The following is a 15,632-nucleotide window of genomic DNA, read 5'->3' as shown; positions in this document are numbered from 1 at the left end:
ACGACTGCTGTCACAATAAAATAAAACAAAACACAACACAAGTTCAGGCCTGTCCTTTCTCGCTCTTCACTGTAGTCGCTCCTCCTTTATGCTTCTGCTCCTCCGTGAGAGATACGAGACCGGTGCGTCACGCAGGTGTTGCTCTTCAGTAATCACGCCACCGGCCTCGTGCCGCTCTCTCACGGCCCTTGGCCTCGTCCTGCTCGCCACAACTGACAAAAAAATATAAAAGTTTTAGGGCTGGACGATATGATGATATATAACATTGGTATACGTGATCACTTGGATTTAGACCTACCTATATAGCCTAAAGTGTTCACTGGCAAATATTCTTTATGTATTTCCCCTGCGTCAAAATCAGGCACATATAAATGTCAGGAAACACAATTCCTGGCTGCATGTCAATATCCATGAATAACTGGATCTTTTCGAGTCCAACCTTTAGTTTAAACTGAACAGTTTCCCCTATTAAATCCAGTCACGCAGCAGCTCTTTTGCCACTTAGTCCGGCTGAGTGGGTGTGCTCCGGCGGGAAAGTGACGTCAATGCATACATAAAATTATTTATATTTACATAGTGGAAGTTTAGTTGTCACCTTAGCTTCAAGGCTTGCTTTTATTTGGGTTTAAGATCAAAATGTTTGGGTGTGGATCAACACAAATATAAAATTGCGTAGCCAGACTCTTTTTGATATATGATTTTAAAGAATTTGATATCATATGTTGAAGACTCTTTGCTTATTGGTATTTGAGTCACATTGCTAAAATGTTGTATTGTAGTGTAAGTGTCACTGGTTTGCTGCTGGAGGAGGGACTCGAGTTACTGTACAAATCACTGACGGATACACACTGCACTGTAACCATTGAAGGGTATGTATGCGCTCAGCAGCTGTTTTCTATAATGATAAATAGTTTTATGAAGGTCCTTTTATTTTAACCAGATTACCATAAACAATATACTTGTATGCTGTAAACAAATGGTGGTTACACTTTATTTTAAGGTGTCATTTTTACAGGGTAATTATATATTTAAGTACTGTATAATATTATTTAAGTACTGTATAATATTATTTAACAACATTTACTGTAAGGTTAGGGTAGGATTAAGGTTTGGTTGAGGGTTAGTTGCATGTAATTATGCATAATATACTGTTATTACTATGGTAAATACATGTAACAAGGACACTGTAAAATAAAGTGTTACCCAAATGGTGTGTTCAAGTCCTCCTATGGAGTTTGTATTTACAAGTAGGGAAGTTGCCAGTTGTGTTCAAGTAACTTGTGTCGAAGCCAGTGTACCTTATTTTAATTAACTACACAAAAATACAGCAAGGTTTTTAATACTTCTAGAATATGAAGAACAAAAAATGTGCATCAGGTGTGTTTCGCTTTTTTATGTTTTTTAAATTTATGAAGATTTACTGTCAACAATTTTCTGACATATCTTGAATGCACCTAAATATTGTAGTGCATTCAAAAATGATTTAACTGTACATATAACATTATACAAAACCTTGGTTCTCTTACGAGAGGTTCTCTCGTACTGCGCAAGTCTTACGCTAGGGGAAAATCTCTTTTCCGCGAGATACTGAAGCCAAAAATTATCCTTGATTTTGAAATAATGTATAACGCGTTGCGGCAGCATGCAGACACAGGCGAGACGGCTCGCACGCCTATTGGCTGCCCTGCGGCAACTGCAGCAGCCTATCGATAAGGCCTTTTCGTGACGTCAGCTCCAATGGGGGCGCTTCGCGCCCAATACGTCACGTCCCGCCAGAATGGGCGTGGCCTAGGGCTATAAATATAGCTTCGAGAGGCTAGCTCACTGATTTTTCATCTCTTCAGCGAAGCTCTCGCATCGCTGGATCCGGAGAGAAGCCGCGCCATCTGAAGAAGCCTTTCAGCGGGACGAGTCGACACTCTGAAGCCGCTGGCCGCGCCGCCTTCAGTCGCCTTCCTGCTGCGCTATCCGGCGTTATATCCTTTCTCTGCTACTGTGTTTTGTGTATGTGTGTGTGCTCGCCGCCGCGACACACACTCTCATTGCACTAAAAGAGCCGGGCGTCTTTTTCAAGACGCCCCTTTCCTGAGGATCACGCAGCTCTCGCGCTCGCCGACGGCGACTGCCCTCACTGCGAGCCAGTTACTGCCTATGGTGACTCTGAGGACTCACCTGGCATCCTTCTCCGAGACTGCTCCTCGGAGCTTCCCTGAAAGGCGACTGCAGATGTGCATTTTGCAGCCAACGAGCGCGTTGTACAACCCGCTCGCCTGCACCCAAACACCGTTTCTATGGTTCCCGTGCGTCACTGGCGAAAGGAGAAAAGGGTGTTTTTAGCCCCGCTGCGGCCGGGCCGACATCCACTCATCACACATTTCTCAGTCCCCTCTGAAGTTCAGGTGACTGGAAATGTCAATATTGCAGTGAGCGAGCCTGTTGTTTTGCACGCACGCCTGCAAACAAACGCCAGCATGTTGACGCGCTCTGATAATACTCGCGCTGACTGAATGCCTATGTGTCTTCCTCTGTGGTCCAGTGGTAGATCATCAGGCGTTCGCGCGAGAGACATGTGATCGAATCCCGGGTCTACCGGCAGAAATATTTTTTTGCCGTCAATGCTCGCTCTGGCAGTTCCCTGAAAAGGCGACTGCAGATGTGTATTTTGCAGCCAACGAGCGCGTGGTACAACCCGCTCGCCTGCACCCAAACACTGTTTCTATGGTTTCCGCCTCTGAAGTTCAGACGACTGGAAATGTCAATATTGCAGTGAACAAGCCTGCTGTGATACACGCACGCCTGCAAACAAACGCCAGCATGTTGACACTCTCTGTTTCTATGGCAACTTCTCGCTCGTTCAGTTCCAGTAAATGCGACTGTTCCAGTGTATTCTGCAGTAAACAAGTCGGCGAAGCAGCCCGCTTGCCTGCACACAAACGCCGCTTTTACGGCTACCCAGATAAATCCCATAAGAGTGTATTTTCTGGTGTCCCGGCCATGGCCGATGGTGTTACGAGTGTAGACAAAATGCCCACTGCCCAGTGCTCATTCCTACACACAAACACAGCCCGTCACAGGGCTCGCGCACATGAAATCGACCCAGATCGATTGCGCATTAAACGTGGTAAATGTGCCCACTGCCCAGTGCCCACAAACACTACGTTCCGCATATCTCAAGGTTTCTGTAAAAACAAAACCAACGTGCATTCGCTCTGCTCAGACGGACAATGCTCTCAGTGTTGTAAATGTGCCCGCTATCCCGCGCCCACATTCACACATAGACATGACAGGTCCTACGGGACTCGCCCAGCCCTCCCCTCTCGGTTGACCACCACAAAGGAGTCGAGCGCGGGCACTCTGCCCGCTGTTATCAGCGCGCCCCCTGCCTCAAAGCGCGACGCTTATGTTGCAGCACACCGAAGCCCCTCTGTCGCTGAGCGACCGGAGCGCGCTCCGCATTCAGCCCCTAGCCATTCGTGCAGATGCATGGGCAAGGCTACCCGGGGGTTTTGAAGTGGGTGCTAGACATTATAGAAAGAGGCTATTCGCTACAGTTTCGCCGACGCCCTCGCCGCTATGTGACGCACGTCGAAACTACGGTAAAAACAGAAGTAGCACCACCTACTTCGAGCCGAATTTTTTAAACTGTTGAGCAAAGGGGCCATAGAGCCTTTATCTCAAGCTCAGAGCGAAGGAGGGCTATACAGCAGATACTTCCTGGTACTGAAAAAAGACGGGGGTCTCAGACCCATACTAGATCTAAGGCAACTGAACAGAGTGCTTGCGAAGCGACAGTTCAGAATGCTCACGACCAGAAAAATCCTCATGCAGATTCGCCGAGGAGATTGGTTTGTGTCAATAGATCTGAAAGACGCATATTTTCAAACACAAATAGCGTCACGTCACAGGCGACATTTGAGATTCGCCTTCGAGGGCCAGGCATATCAGTGCTCAGTCCTACCGTTCGGCTTGTCTCTAGCACCCCGTACATGAACGATGTGCATGGACGCAGCGCTCGCACCCCTCAGACTACAGGGCATGCGAGTATTGAACTACTTGGACGATTGGCTGATTCTAGCTCAATCTCACTCGGTGCTCATAGAGCACAAGACCATTTTGCTCGATCACCTCGAGAATCTGGGTCTCAGAGTCAATTGGGGGAAGAGTTCTCTGTCTCCCAGACAGATAATATCTTTTCTGGGCACAGAACTGGACTCGCTGTCTATGATAGCGCGACTGTCACCACAGCGCGTACTAGACATTCAGCGCGCAGTGAGCTCTTTCCGCTGCGGCGCATCTGTCCCGCTCAAGAAATTTCAGAGGATGCTAGGTCTCATGGCCTCAGCATCATCAGTACTTCAGCTGGGCTTGCTTCGCATGCGCCCGCTACAGTTCTGGCTGAAAGCGCGAGTACCGCGCCGAGCGTGGGCTTCTGGTCTGCTTCGTCTCAAGGTCAATCAGAAATGCATCGCAGCTCTGAAACCTTGGAAAGCAAACGACTTGTACTAATCAGGTGTAAGCCTGGGGACTTCCTCGAGTGTGAAGGTAGTGTCTACGGACGCATCCACCTTGGGATGGGGAGCACTGCTCAAGGGCAGACCGTTCTTCGGCCAATGGTCAGAACGGGAGAAGCTTCTACACAAAAACTGCCTCGAAATGTTGGCAGTGGACAACGCGCTGACGCGTTTTTGTCCCCAAATACAAGGACACCACGTCCTGGTCCGCTCGGACAACATGTCAGTGGTGTCCTACATAAATCGCCAGGGCGGCCTCAGGTCCCGAAACCTGCACAGGCTGACAGAACGCCTCCTGGTGTGGGCTCAGCGCAACCTGCTCTCGCTGAGAGCAGCGCATGTGCCAGGGCTCCTAAACGTAGGACCGGACAGACTGTTCAGGAACAATGTTCCGACAGGCGAGTGGCCTCTACACCCACAGACAGTCCAGCTGCTGTGGAAGAAATTCGGCAGAGCGGAAGTAGACCTGTTCGCGTCTCAAGAAAACGCTCACTGTCTGGAATTTTTCTCCAAGAGCAGGGACGCGCTGGCTCATGTATGGCCCCGCCGCCCGCTCTATGCCTTTCCTCCCGTCTCTCTCCTGCCTCAGGTGATAGAACGGATCAGAGAAGGATGCTCAGTGCTACTCGTAGCGCCGTTCTGGAAAAACCAACCCTGGTTCCCAGTTCTGATGCAGATAGCAAGCACTGCCCCATGGCCAGTGCCAGTGAGGAGGGACCTCCTCTCTCAGGCCAAGGGCTCGTTTTGGCATCCACGCCCAGAGCTGTGGTCCCTTCATGTTTGGGCCATCAACGGGTACCCGCTGACCTCCCAAGCGGAGTGTTAAACACGATCACGCAGGCTAGAGCTCCGTCTACGCGACGTCTCTATTCCTCAAAATGGTCAGTGCTCTCCAGCTGGTGCACAGCTCGTGGCATGTCGCCCCTAGACTGTGGGGTGACGGAGGTTCTCTCCTTCCTACAAGAGCTGTTGGACAAGGGCAGGACCCCTTCCACGCTCAAAGTGTATGTGGCGGCCATAGCAGCGTTCTCAAAAACAACGCTGGGTCAGTCAGTAGGAAGGAACGATTTAGTCATCCGCTTCCTTAGAGGAGCTAAGAGACTGAATCCTCCCAGACCTCCCTCAGTCCCTGTATGGGACCTTTCTACAGTGCTGGAAGCCATGAAAGGTGACCCATTCGAGCCTTTACAGACAATTGATCTTAAACACCTGTCTTCAAGACAGTGTTTCTTCTGGCTCTCGCTTCAGTGAAGCGCATAGGGGACTTACACGCGCTCTCAGTAAGCACGACGTGCATGGAGTTTGGGCCTAATGACTCAAGAGTTATACTCAAACCTAAGCACGGTTATGTTCCAAAATCCCTCAACACACCGTTTAGGGCGCAGGTCATTTCCCTGTCAGCCCTACCAGTCTCTGACGAGGAAGGAGACGCAAGCTTCCTTTGCCCAGTCAGGGCATTAAGAGCTTATGTGTCTCGCACGTCTGTTTTCAGACAGACAGAGCAGCTCTTTGTTTTCACTCTACGGACGTTCTAAGGGACTTGCCGTGTCGAAACAGAGCCTATCCAGTTGGATAGTTGATGCTATAGCGCTGGCTTATACCTCTAAGGGCTTACAGTGCCCATTAGGTGTCAGAGCACACTCCACAAGAGGCGTGGCCTCGTCGTGGGCTTGGTCTAGTGGGATTGCCTTGCAAGATATCTGTATGGCGGCAGGCTGGGCCTCCCCGTCTACAATTATAAGGTTTTATAACCTAGAGGTTCCCGCCTTGCAGGCTAAGCTGCTTTCGGTCTAAAATCGGTACTGTCTGCCCTGATGTGTTCGGGCCAGAATACTGAAACTGCTTGAGCAAATGCTCGCTGTTTGATCGCGCAGCTCTATGGGCAGTGTGTAAGACCCACTATATTCGTCAGTCCAGGCCGGGGGTCGCCCTGACTGTAAGACACATCATCAGTATAACCGCTCCTTATAGGATGTTATATTATTACAGGAATGATGCTATTCTAGCCACTCTTTCCTGGGCTCTCTGTGAGTCCCTTATGATCATGTACTATATGAGCCCGGGCACTTGCCCTTGGGACTTTGGTGCTGGATCTTAGCATGCACGGCGTTTTACACTGTGTTCCCCTAGCGTAAGACTTACGCAGTACGAGAGAACCTCTCGTAAGAGAACGTACTCGGTTACTAACGTAACCTCGGTTCTCTCTAGAGAGGGAACGAGTACTGCGTATCTTGCCGTGCCTGCACACGCTCTGGTTCGCTTCGGCGATGAAAAACCAGTGAGTTAGCCTCTCGAAGCTATATTTATAGCCCTAGGCCACGCCCATTCTGGCGGGACGTGACGTATTGGGCGCGAAGCGCCCCCATTGGAGCTGACGTCACGAAAAGGCCTTATCGATAGGCTGCTGCAGTTGCCGCAGGGCAGCCAATAGGCGTGCGAGCCGTCTCGCCTGTGTCTGCATGCTGCCGCAACGCGTTTTACATTATTTCAAAATTAAGGATCATTTTTGGCTTCAGTATCTCGCGGAAAAGAGATTTTCCCCTAGCGTAAGACTTACGCAGTACTCGTTCCCTCTCTAGAGAGAACCGAGGTTACGTTAGTAACCGAGTACGTTTCCTGTTCATATCATGATTTTTTTGGAGGGTGACTGAATACTACCTACATTTGATTCCAGAACATATTGGATATATAGATTGTTGTGGCAAAAACAATCATTAAACAATCATCATCACTGCATAAGAGACACCAAGAATCAAATTGTATTTTAAAAGATATTTATTCTCCTCCATGAGGCTTAGTCACAAAATCACAGCAGCTACCCCGTGACGTGAGCAAGACCTGACACCCAGCCCAGGAAATTCCCTTCTTATACTTCTTTTTTAAGGTCTTTCCTCTGTAGTTTTCCACTCACCCAGCATGGCCAAATCTAGCTGAACCATTTGTCTTACTGTGTGTGTCTTGCTTACGCCAGATGTACAAACATGCATATATCCTGTTCCCATTCCACAATATAGACATGTGACACATTACTTTGCAATATATGTTGAAGATCAATGGAAATCAAATTTTTACATTACAAGATTCTGCATCTCTGGTTTCTTTATTCTGGTTTCACCTTTTATACATCTGTATAAAGGAGGAAGTGCAGTAAATCCACTGACCAGTGCAAAGAAGAGGACTGGAGTCACAGCTGTAATGAGAAAAGGACATTTAACTTCAAACCAAAAGTTCTGGAAGAGTGAGATAATTTAATCATTTTATCTGTTTCTTTCATACTTCTGCTTGCCTCACTTTTACTATAGTATGTTTGCATAAATTGCACTTTGTGAATCTAAAATAGGCCTCTTCAATCAACATTAGATGGAATTTATTTTCAAATATTAAATTTATTTTCGACATCTGTGAACAGTAAAGAAGTGAAAAGGAACAGTAAAGCCCGCCTTCTTTAAAGGTGATCTTAGTAACTTTTTTACCTTAACTGAACAGCTTCAGAGTCATTGGAATGGTTATATTACTTAGTTGAGGTTGAATGCTGGTCGTTTCGCACCCCCCTGGTGCCCGTGAGCGGAAAATCCGCACTTGCAACTTTGGGCCGGCGGGCCGCCGCGTCAGGAAGTATCGTGTGATATCAGGTCTCGCGATGTAAACAATTGCTTTAAGGCCAAAAGAAATCTGCTAAAATGCTGTCATTATTGCGCTCCCTCACGCTGTTCGAACCCGGATGAAGAAGACGTTTTAAAGAATGTCCCATCTGCTTTGATGTCGTTGATCTACTAGCCTCTGGTGTCTGAGAATCGCCAACGAGTTTTTACAACAGTGTTGTCAAATATCTATTCCGAAGCTGTGGAGGGAGCTCTAGAGAGAAACCTGCGAGCAAAAAGCGAGAATACAGCGAAGAAATCCCGAAACTACTGAGCCCTGCTTTAATTTATCCAGCTCAATCATTTTGACATTGCCGAGCGCTGTTAGACCACTAAGCAGAGTGGTGCATAATGGAGTGCAGCTGTTGTGAGGGAGAGTTTGGCTATATCTAATTACTGAGGAGGACATGTCCTCAATGTTTATGTTGGTTACAACCCTGTATTTTAGAGGGTTATGAACTTTCTGGGTCCACTGTGCATATTAAGGTCAATTCACACTGCACCAAAAGACGGCATCAGAATTGTAGTTCGGGTTTTCTCAGATCAGTGTACTACTGTACATCTGTCAGCTCTCATTTTCGCCAATTAAAGCAGCACTCAGTAGCTTCGGGATTTCTACGCTGTATTCTCGCTCTTTGCTCGCAGGTTTCTCTCTAGAGCTCCCCCCACAGCTTCGGAATAGATATTTGACAACACTGTTGTAAAAACTCTTTGGTGATTCTCAGACACCAGAAGCTAGTAGATCAACGACATCAAAGCAGATGGGACATTCTTTAAAACGTCTTCTTCATTCGGGTTCGGACAGCATGAGGGAGCGCAATAATGACAGCATTTTAGCAGATTTCTTTTGGCCGTAAAGCAATTGTTTACATCGCGAGACCTGATATCACGCGATACTTCCTGACGCGGCGGCCGGTGGCCCGCCGCCCCAAAGTTGCAAGTGCGTATTTTCCGCTCACGGGCACCAGGGGGGTGCGAAACGACCACCATTCAACCCGAAATAAGTATTATAACCATTCCAATGACTCCGAAGCTGTTCAGTTAAGGTAAAAAAGTTACTTAGTTCACCTTTAAACATGTTGAATCAGCATTTCTGGGTCGGGTCTTGGAAGGTCTGAGAAGTAAGATACTGCGTCTGTCTGGGCAGTGTAAATTGGCCTTTAAGCTGTCATAAGAGAAGGTATTTTAATTTAAAGAAAAATTATACACACACCACCTTTAAATACAAGCATTTCACTTTCTCATTCAATTTTTCTGTAGGCCAACCATCTCTGAGCCTGAACCGTCTGCACTGGATCTTCACCCGCTTCCAGTGTGTCAGTCTTGTGTTCACATTGTAGACTGTGATCAGTGGGTTCAGGTGGAGCCGTCAGTCTGTACAGATGAAGGAGGGTCAAAGTTCAGGATCAACACTCAGGCGGGTCGATTCGAGTGCAGCAGGACCAGAATGCGATGGGTCTGTGCTGGTGACGTCACTCTCCAGTATCGTGCAGTGGATGGACGTTTCCTCAGTGAAGAGCTGGAGAGGCTTCAGTGTGAGCGAATTGGTCCAGTGATCGATGTGACCGTGATCTCAGGGAAACTGGAGGAGGCCCATCTGCCTCATTACGCCTGTTTAGCAGAGTCTGACCCCTCTCTCAAAGATACTGTGAAGCTCCTCAGCAAAAGAGATGAAGGAATATCTTTACAATCTGTAGAGTTGACCCGATATCATGCCAAAATACTCCAACCATCCTTCTCTCTTACAACTACAATTAAAAGCTGGTTCACACAGTGGGAAGAACACTGTAACCTTCTTCTCTACATGTGCTGTAAAGATCCTCTCATTCTTCATGTCTACTTTTTTCCAGCGAATGACACTTGTTCAAAAGAGAAAGTTGAGCAGAATGAAAAATCAAGTCATCCGATTAGCCATCCCAGACCTAACAGACCATTTCAGATGAAAACGCCGCACCTTCTTGAGGTTCCTGGTGCTTATGTTCAACCTGTAGAGGGGATTTCATTTAGAACAGATATCGATCCAAACTTCTTTGAGATCATGCAACATCAGGATGGTGACGTACAGATGAATCTTGTCAGAGAAGAGGACAAGAAATCTGTATGGACTTCCACAATATGGAAAGCCAAACTTGCCCTGTTAAATCAAAGGCAAGTCCAATATGAGCCACAACTGAATTCCGATATTAGAAAAGCTCAGTATTTTGTTAAACACAGATCAGCTCTCCTTCAAAGGGTTAAAAACGAGAATAATTCATGAGGAACTATATTCTAATCACACATTCTTATTTAACCAGTCAGGATAGTATGAGAAAGATCTGTAACACAGTCCATTCAAGTGGTATTATTGCAAAAGCTCAGTTCATTTAGACAGCTATTCAAGCTATGCTACATATCATGAAATCTTGTAATATGCTGTTTCTTGGAAAATATGCCAACATGCTGTTTAGTTCTAGAATATAAGATAGAACTGATATATGAACTGAATTTAAATATCACTGTCCTAGATGATTATCATATTATTAAGCATCAGCTTCAATAAAACAGGTGTTAAGGTCTATATTGCCAAGTGGGTCAGCAACCAATTAGCCTATATCATGCTTTACCTTAAAGGTACAATATGCAAGAATTTTGCATTAAAATATCCCATAATCTCAAAGCCAGTGTTATATATTTTGTTAAGTTGATTACTTACAATATCCCAAATGTTTCCAACTATTTTTAAATCGTGAGAAAATTGCGATTTTAACCGAGGAAACGGGGCATTAGAGCAGGGGGGAGCTGGGAGTCGCCAGTCAATTGCGTCATATCCGCGTTACCCTCGGTTTCCGCTGGTACTGCGTGGAGTCCTGGACAAATGCGGAAGTTGTAGTTGTAGTGTCTATCAAGCAACAAACGTTAGCTTGTTTCGTGCAGTCGTTATGGAACACAATTATTCTTTACCGATTGCAGCTGGTTCTGTCGACAAGGCATGCTTAATTTTATATGTTCCAAATGTAGCATTCGGTAATAGTTATGTTTATGTAAGGGAAGTATTATTGCTTTAGATTTGTGTTTAGTTTATTGACATTGTTTATCACGTCTGGTGTTTATGGCCATGTAAATAAATATAGCATGTGTTATACATAAAGATTAATCAGTATTTTGGCAAATGATGTGGGTATGGTCGAATGTACTTTTACAACAATTGTTTAGAACACGTAAAACTGCGCAGCGTTATCACAACAATGAATTCGACATACAGTAACATCTATGATAACCAATTTAGTATTAAACCTTACTTTTCTTGCGGTTAATTCATTTTAATGAAATAAAAGTGTGATGAGGTTCAAGAGTCAGGAAGGAAGAAGACAGGGGTCGACAGAAAATCTGACTGGGACTCGTACTTTATTAAAATAAAGCAAAACAAACAAAAGTCGTGCACAACGCGCATTCACCGTGGCAACCGCGACGCCACAAAACAGTTCAAAAATGAGAGCTCGGATCCACCGGTTTTCTTTCTCTGCGTCCAATTTTCTCTTTAGTCTCTCTCGTTCCAGCGCGCGGCTTAAAAGCGGTCTCTCCACGCCGATCACTGCAATAAGACACAGGTGTTCGTCATTTGCACTTGACCTACTTGCAGGACGCTCGTCTCTTCTCTCTCCCATTACAGACCGCGCTGAACCACACCCCCCTCGCCACAAAAAGCATGTCATTATAAAAATAAAACTTAACCTCATCCATGAACATGATTTTTCGATTCCCGTCTGACTGATTTACATCCACGGTGGAGTTTAAAACGACAGTTCCCATCATTCCACGCTCCTTCACATCGTCATCAAGCTACGCCGTTGTTGTTGTTTGGAATGTAGCGCCCTCTAGAGGCAAAAAATTCTTGCATATTGTAGCTCTAAATCACAAAAAAACTAAAAACTTGAAAATCTTAATAGATTATCTGTGTTCATTGACAGGTTAACCACACAAAAAAATGACCATGAAGAAGAGAAGCAGAAGCCACCCAAAGGTTCTCTCTCTGTCTCTCTCTCTCTCTCTCTCTATCTGTCTGTCTATTCAGCTATCCTTCCTCATCTAAGGATCAACTAAGTTTGTATGTAAATTGACATAAATATTTTGTTTTTATGTTTAACTTAAAAACAACACAAAATAAACATTTAAGAAACTATAATGGAAGTGATCATAACAATTTAGATTAGAAAGAAACCCCAGCCATCTCGCCTCTTCCACGGAACCCCACCTCAACCGCTTCCATCCAGTCAAGTGGCCGCAGCATGCGAACATCCATTTCCCCACGATGACAGACAAAAATCCAGCTCAACACTCTTTTCCTTGATTCGCAAACTGGCGATTTGATCCGTCTCTCCTCTCCTCATGCGCCCTTCCAAACGATTTTCCCAATGATTTTGTAATGATTTCATGGTAGTCAAACCGCACTTTTTCCCTGCAAACACAGAACGTTGGCACAACGTACTCAACCTTCTAACAACGTTTTAACAACATGGCCAAAAGGTTGCTATAACTACGTTGTGTGGTGACATACACAATGTTGACATTGAACGACCTTTCAGGGTCATTGCTTAAAGGTAGGGTATGGGATTTACAAAACGGCCGGCAGATTTTGAAAATACACAACTCAAATGGTCCTACCTTCTTTCCTCCAACGGCATCTGACTCCACCCATTACTCTCTCTCTCGGTCACGCACGCGAGGGGGATGGGGGAGGAGGGGTATGGTACGACCGTTTGATTGACGAACTTACTGTCCAATGATCCTAGGTGGTCTTGGAAATGATTGGCTGGAGTTTTTCGAGTTCTGCCCGTTCCACAGATGATTCAATTGCTTAATTTTCATTTCAGTGCTTCTAACTCAGTGGCTGTAAGTGGGTTAGGAATAGGATTTCAAGTGATTTTGAAAAAATGGACAAAAAAAAGATAATCACATACCCCACCTTTAAGGTTGTGCCTAAAGCACATTCAAACATTCATGTGTAGCCTACGCATTCTGCTTCACAGGGATGAGTTTGGACTGTCAGGTTGGCAGTGACCAAACCCTATCCAGAATAGTTTTGTTGCTTGACTATAGGCTATTTTTTTGTTAAATACCCAGCAAACACATTTGCGTTGTGGCAACTTCTATGGCACGTTGTATTTCTGCTATGGCAACGTCGCTGTCTACATGCTCGCAACATTGTAACAACGTAGAATTGTAAGACGCGCCAGGGCTGTAGCAACGTTGTTGCGCGACATTCAGCAACTGAGAGATGACGTTCTGGCTATTTTTTTTTTTTTTTTTTATGCTAGATATAGATATCCCCCATTTAGCATGTTTTGTGGTTAATTTTTAATTAGTCATAAGTTGAAAAATTATATACTTTTTAAATATTGTTTATCCCTATTATTATATGGTCATAACAGTAAATTCATTATAATCAACATCTGCAAGTGTACACTTTGAAGAGTAAAAATGACATAGAAGGTTACCTAATTCAACTTTATTAAAACTGCATGTGGTAATCAAATTGCACTTCCAAAAGTCATACATTTGTGAGAAAATAAAACAGTGGATTAACGTTAACTAGCATGAGCAGACATGAGAAAATTTTGCACAGACACGAATGAGATGACAAAAGAAAGGAACAAATAAACAGTTGTGCGCGCAGTTACAAACTTTTTTTTTTTCTCTGTGCGTTTCCAAAAATAAATAAATGAAAAAGCATTAACGTGCAACAAGTAGCCTATTACTCATCATTAAAGTCATTTTGGCATTCATACTTTTGGCATAAAGTTATTAAATATGTGTCATACCTGACCAGAAGATGTTCAAATAAATGTCACATTAGACAAGGAAGTTGTAGGTTGTGTTTGACTTGTACAGACACTGAAACACTTGCGACACACACAGAAAAACTTGCAACACACACTGAAACACTTGCGACACACACTGAAACACTTGCGACACACACTGAAACACTTGCGACACACACTGAAACACTTGCGAATTCTGGGTGGTTGCTATGATGTTGCTAGGCGGTTGCTAGGGTATTCTGAGTGGTTGCTAGGGTGTTGCTAGGCAGTTGCTAGGGTGTTCTGGGTGGTTGCTATACTGTTGCTAGGTGGTTGCTAGGGTATTCTGGGTGGTTGCTAGGGTGTTCTGAGTGGTTTAAACGTTAAAGGGATAGTTCACTTTGAAATTAATTTTTGATATGTTTTAGCTTACCTCAAGGGCATCCAAGATGTAGGTGTCTTTGTTTCCGCAGTAGTTTCAATTTTGATATTTTTAGGTCAAACCGTTCTTGTCTGTCAGTCATATAATGCAGGTCTATGGTCACTGTCTCAAAACACAAGCACAGAGTCCAAATTAAAACAATTCCCCATCGTCCAAATTAAACAATTCCCCATCGTAAGTACACATTGATGGCCTAAGACACGAAACGAGCGGTTTGTGTGAGAAAACGAACAGTATTTATATCGTTGTTATCTCTTGAACACAGCACACGTCCAAATTATCTGACGGCGCGGGCGGGTATAGATATATACATAGATGTCGCCTTGGCTACGGTTTCGTTCCAATGAACTGCAGTAGCGAAGGCGACATCTAGTGTATACATCTATACCCGCCCGCGGGCGGTTATAGATATATACACTAGAAGTCGCTTGGCTACGGTTTCGTTCCAATGAACTGCAGTAGCCAAGGCGACATCTATTTATATATCTATACCCGCCCGCGCCTTCAGATCATTTGGACGTGTGCTGTGTTCAAGAGATAACAACGATATAAATACTGTTCGTTTTCTCACACAAACCGCTCGTTTCGTGTCTTAGGCCATCAATGTGTACTTACGATGGGGAATTGTTTAATTTGGACGATGGGGAATTGTTTTAATTTGGACTCTGTGCTTGTGTTTTGAGACAATGACCATCGACCTGCATTATATGACTGACAGACAAGAACGGTTTGACCTAAAAATATCAAAATTGAAACTACTGCGGAAAAAAAGACACCTACATCTTGGATGCCCTTGAGGTAAGCTAAAACATACCAAAATTTTATTTCAAAGTGAACTATCCCTTTAAACTTCAAACTAATTTAAACTTTAAACTAATTTAAACTTCAAACTACTATTTACTTCTTTTAAACTTATGAATTCTAAACTCATACACTTATAAACTAATTAACTTATAAACTCATGAATTCATAGACTTATGAACTCTTAAACTCATAAATTAATAAACTCTGAACTCTTAAACTCATTTAAACTTACAAACTCTAAACCCATTTAAACTTATAAACTCAAAAACTCGTACACTTATAAACTCTAAACTCATTTAAACTTATGGACTCTAAATATCTATCTATCATAAACTTCAAATTACCTGTAAACTTCAAACCACTTTAAACTTCTTAAGTTGAAAAAACGAAACTCCATAGTAACTATAAAAACTCCATAGTAACCATCTGTGACAACTACCAACCACCTAGTAACACC

The 15,632-nt window shown here is 44.4% G+C and overlaps 2 protein-coding genes across 2 annotated transcripts in view; one reads left to right on the top strand and one right to left on the bottom strand.

The window, feature by feature from the left end:
• LOC311291643 (NACHT, LRR and PYD domains-containing protein 1 homolog) overlaps positions 1-10,805 on the top strand; it is a 44,978-nt gene extending 34,173 nt beyond the window's left edge. Inside the window, exons 12-14 of the mRNA XM_084410803.1 lie at positions 780-869; positions 7,648-7,749; positions 9,413-10,805. Of these exons, the coding sequence (XP_084266929.1) occupies positions 780-869; positions 7,648-7,749; positions 9,413-10,409 (1,189 nt within the window). The 3' untranslated portion in view covers positions 10,410-10,805. The remainder of the gene's footprint in view (positions 1-779; positions 870-7,647; positions 7,750-9,412) is intronic.
• Positions 1-15,632, bottom strand: part of LOC311291646 (G-protein-signaling modulator 2-like) — a 352,673-nt gene that overhangs the window by 128,456 nt on the left and 208,585 nt on the right. The window lies entirely within an intron of this gene.

Source organism: Rutilus rutilus (assembly GCF_951802725.1).
Source record: "Rutilus rutilus genome assembly, chromosome: 6".
NCBI lineage: Eukaryota > Metazoa > Chordata > Actinopteri > Cypriniformes > Leuciscidae > Rutilus > Rutilus rutilus.
Note: the sequence above shows the minus strand (reverse complement) of the source record. Positions and strands in the feature narration are given on the sequence as shown.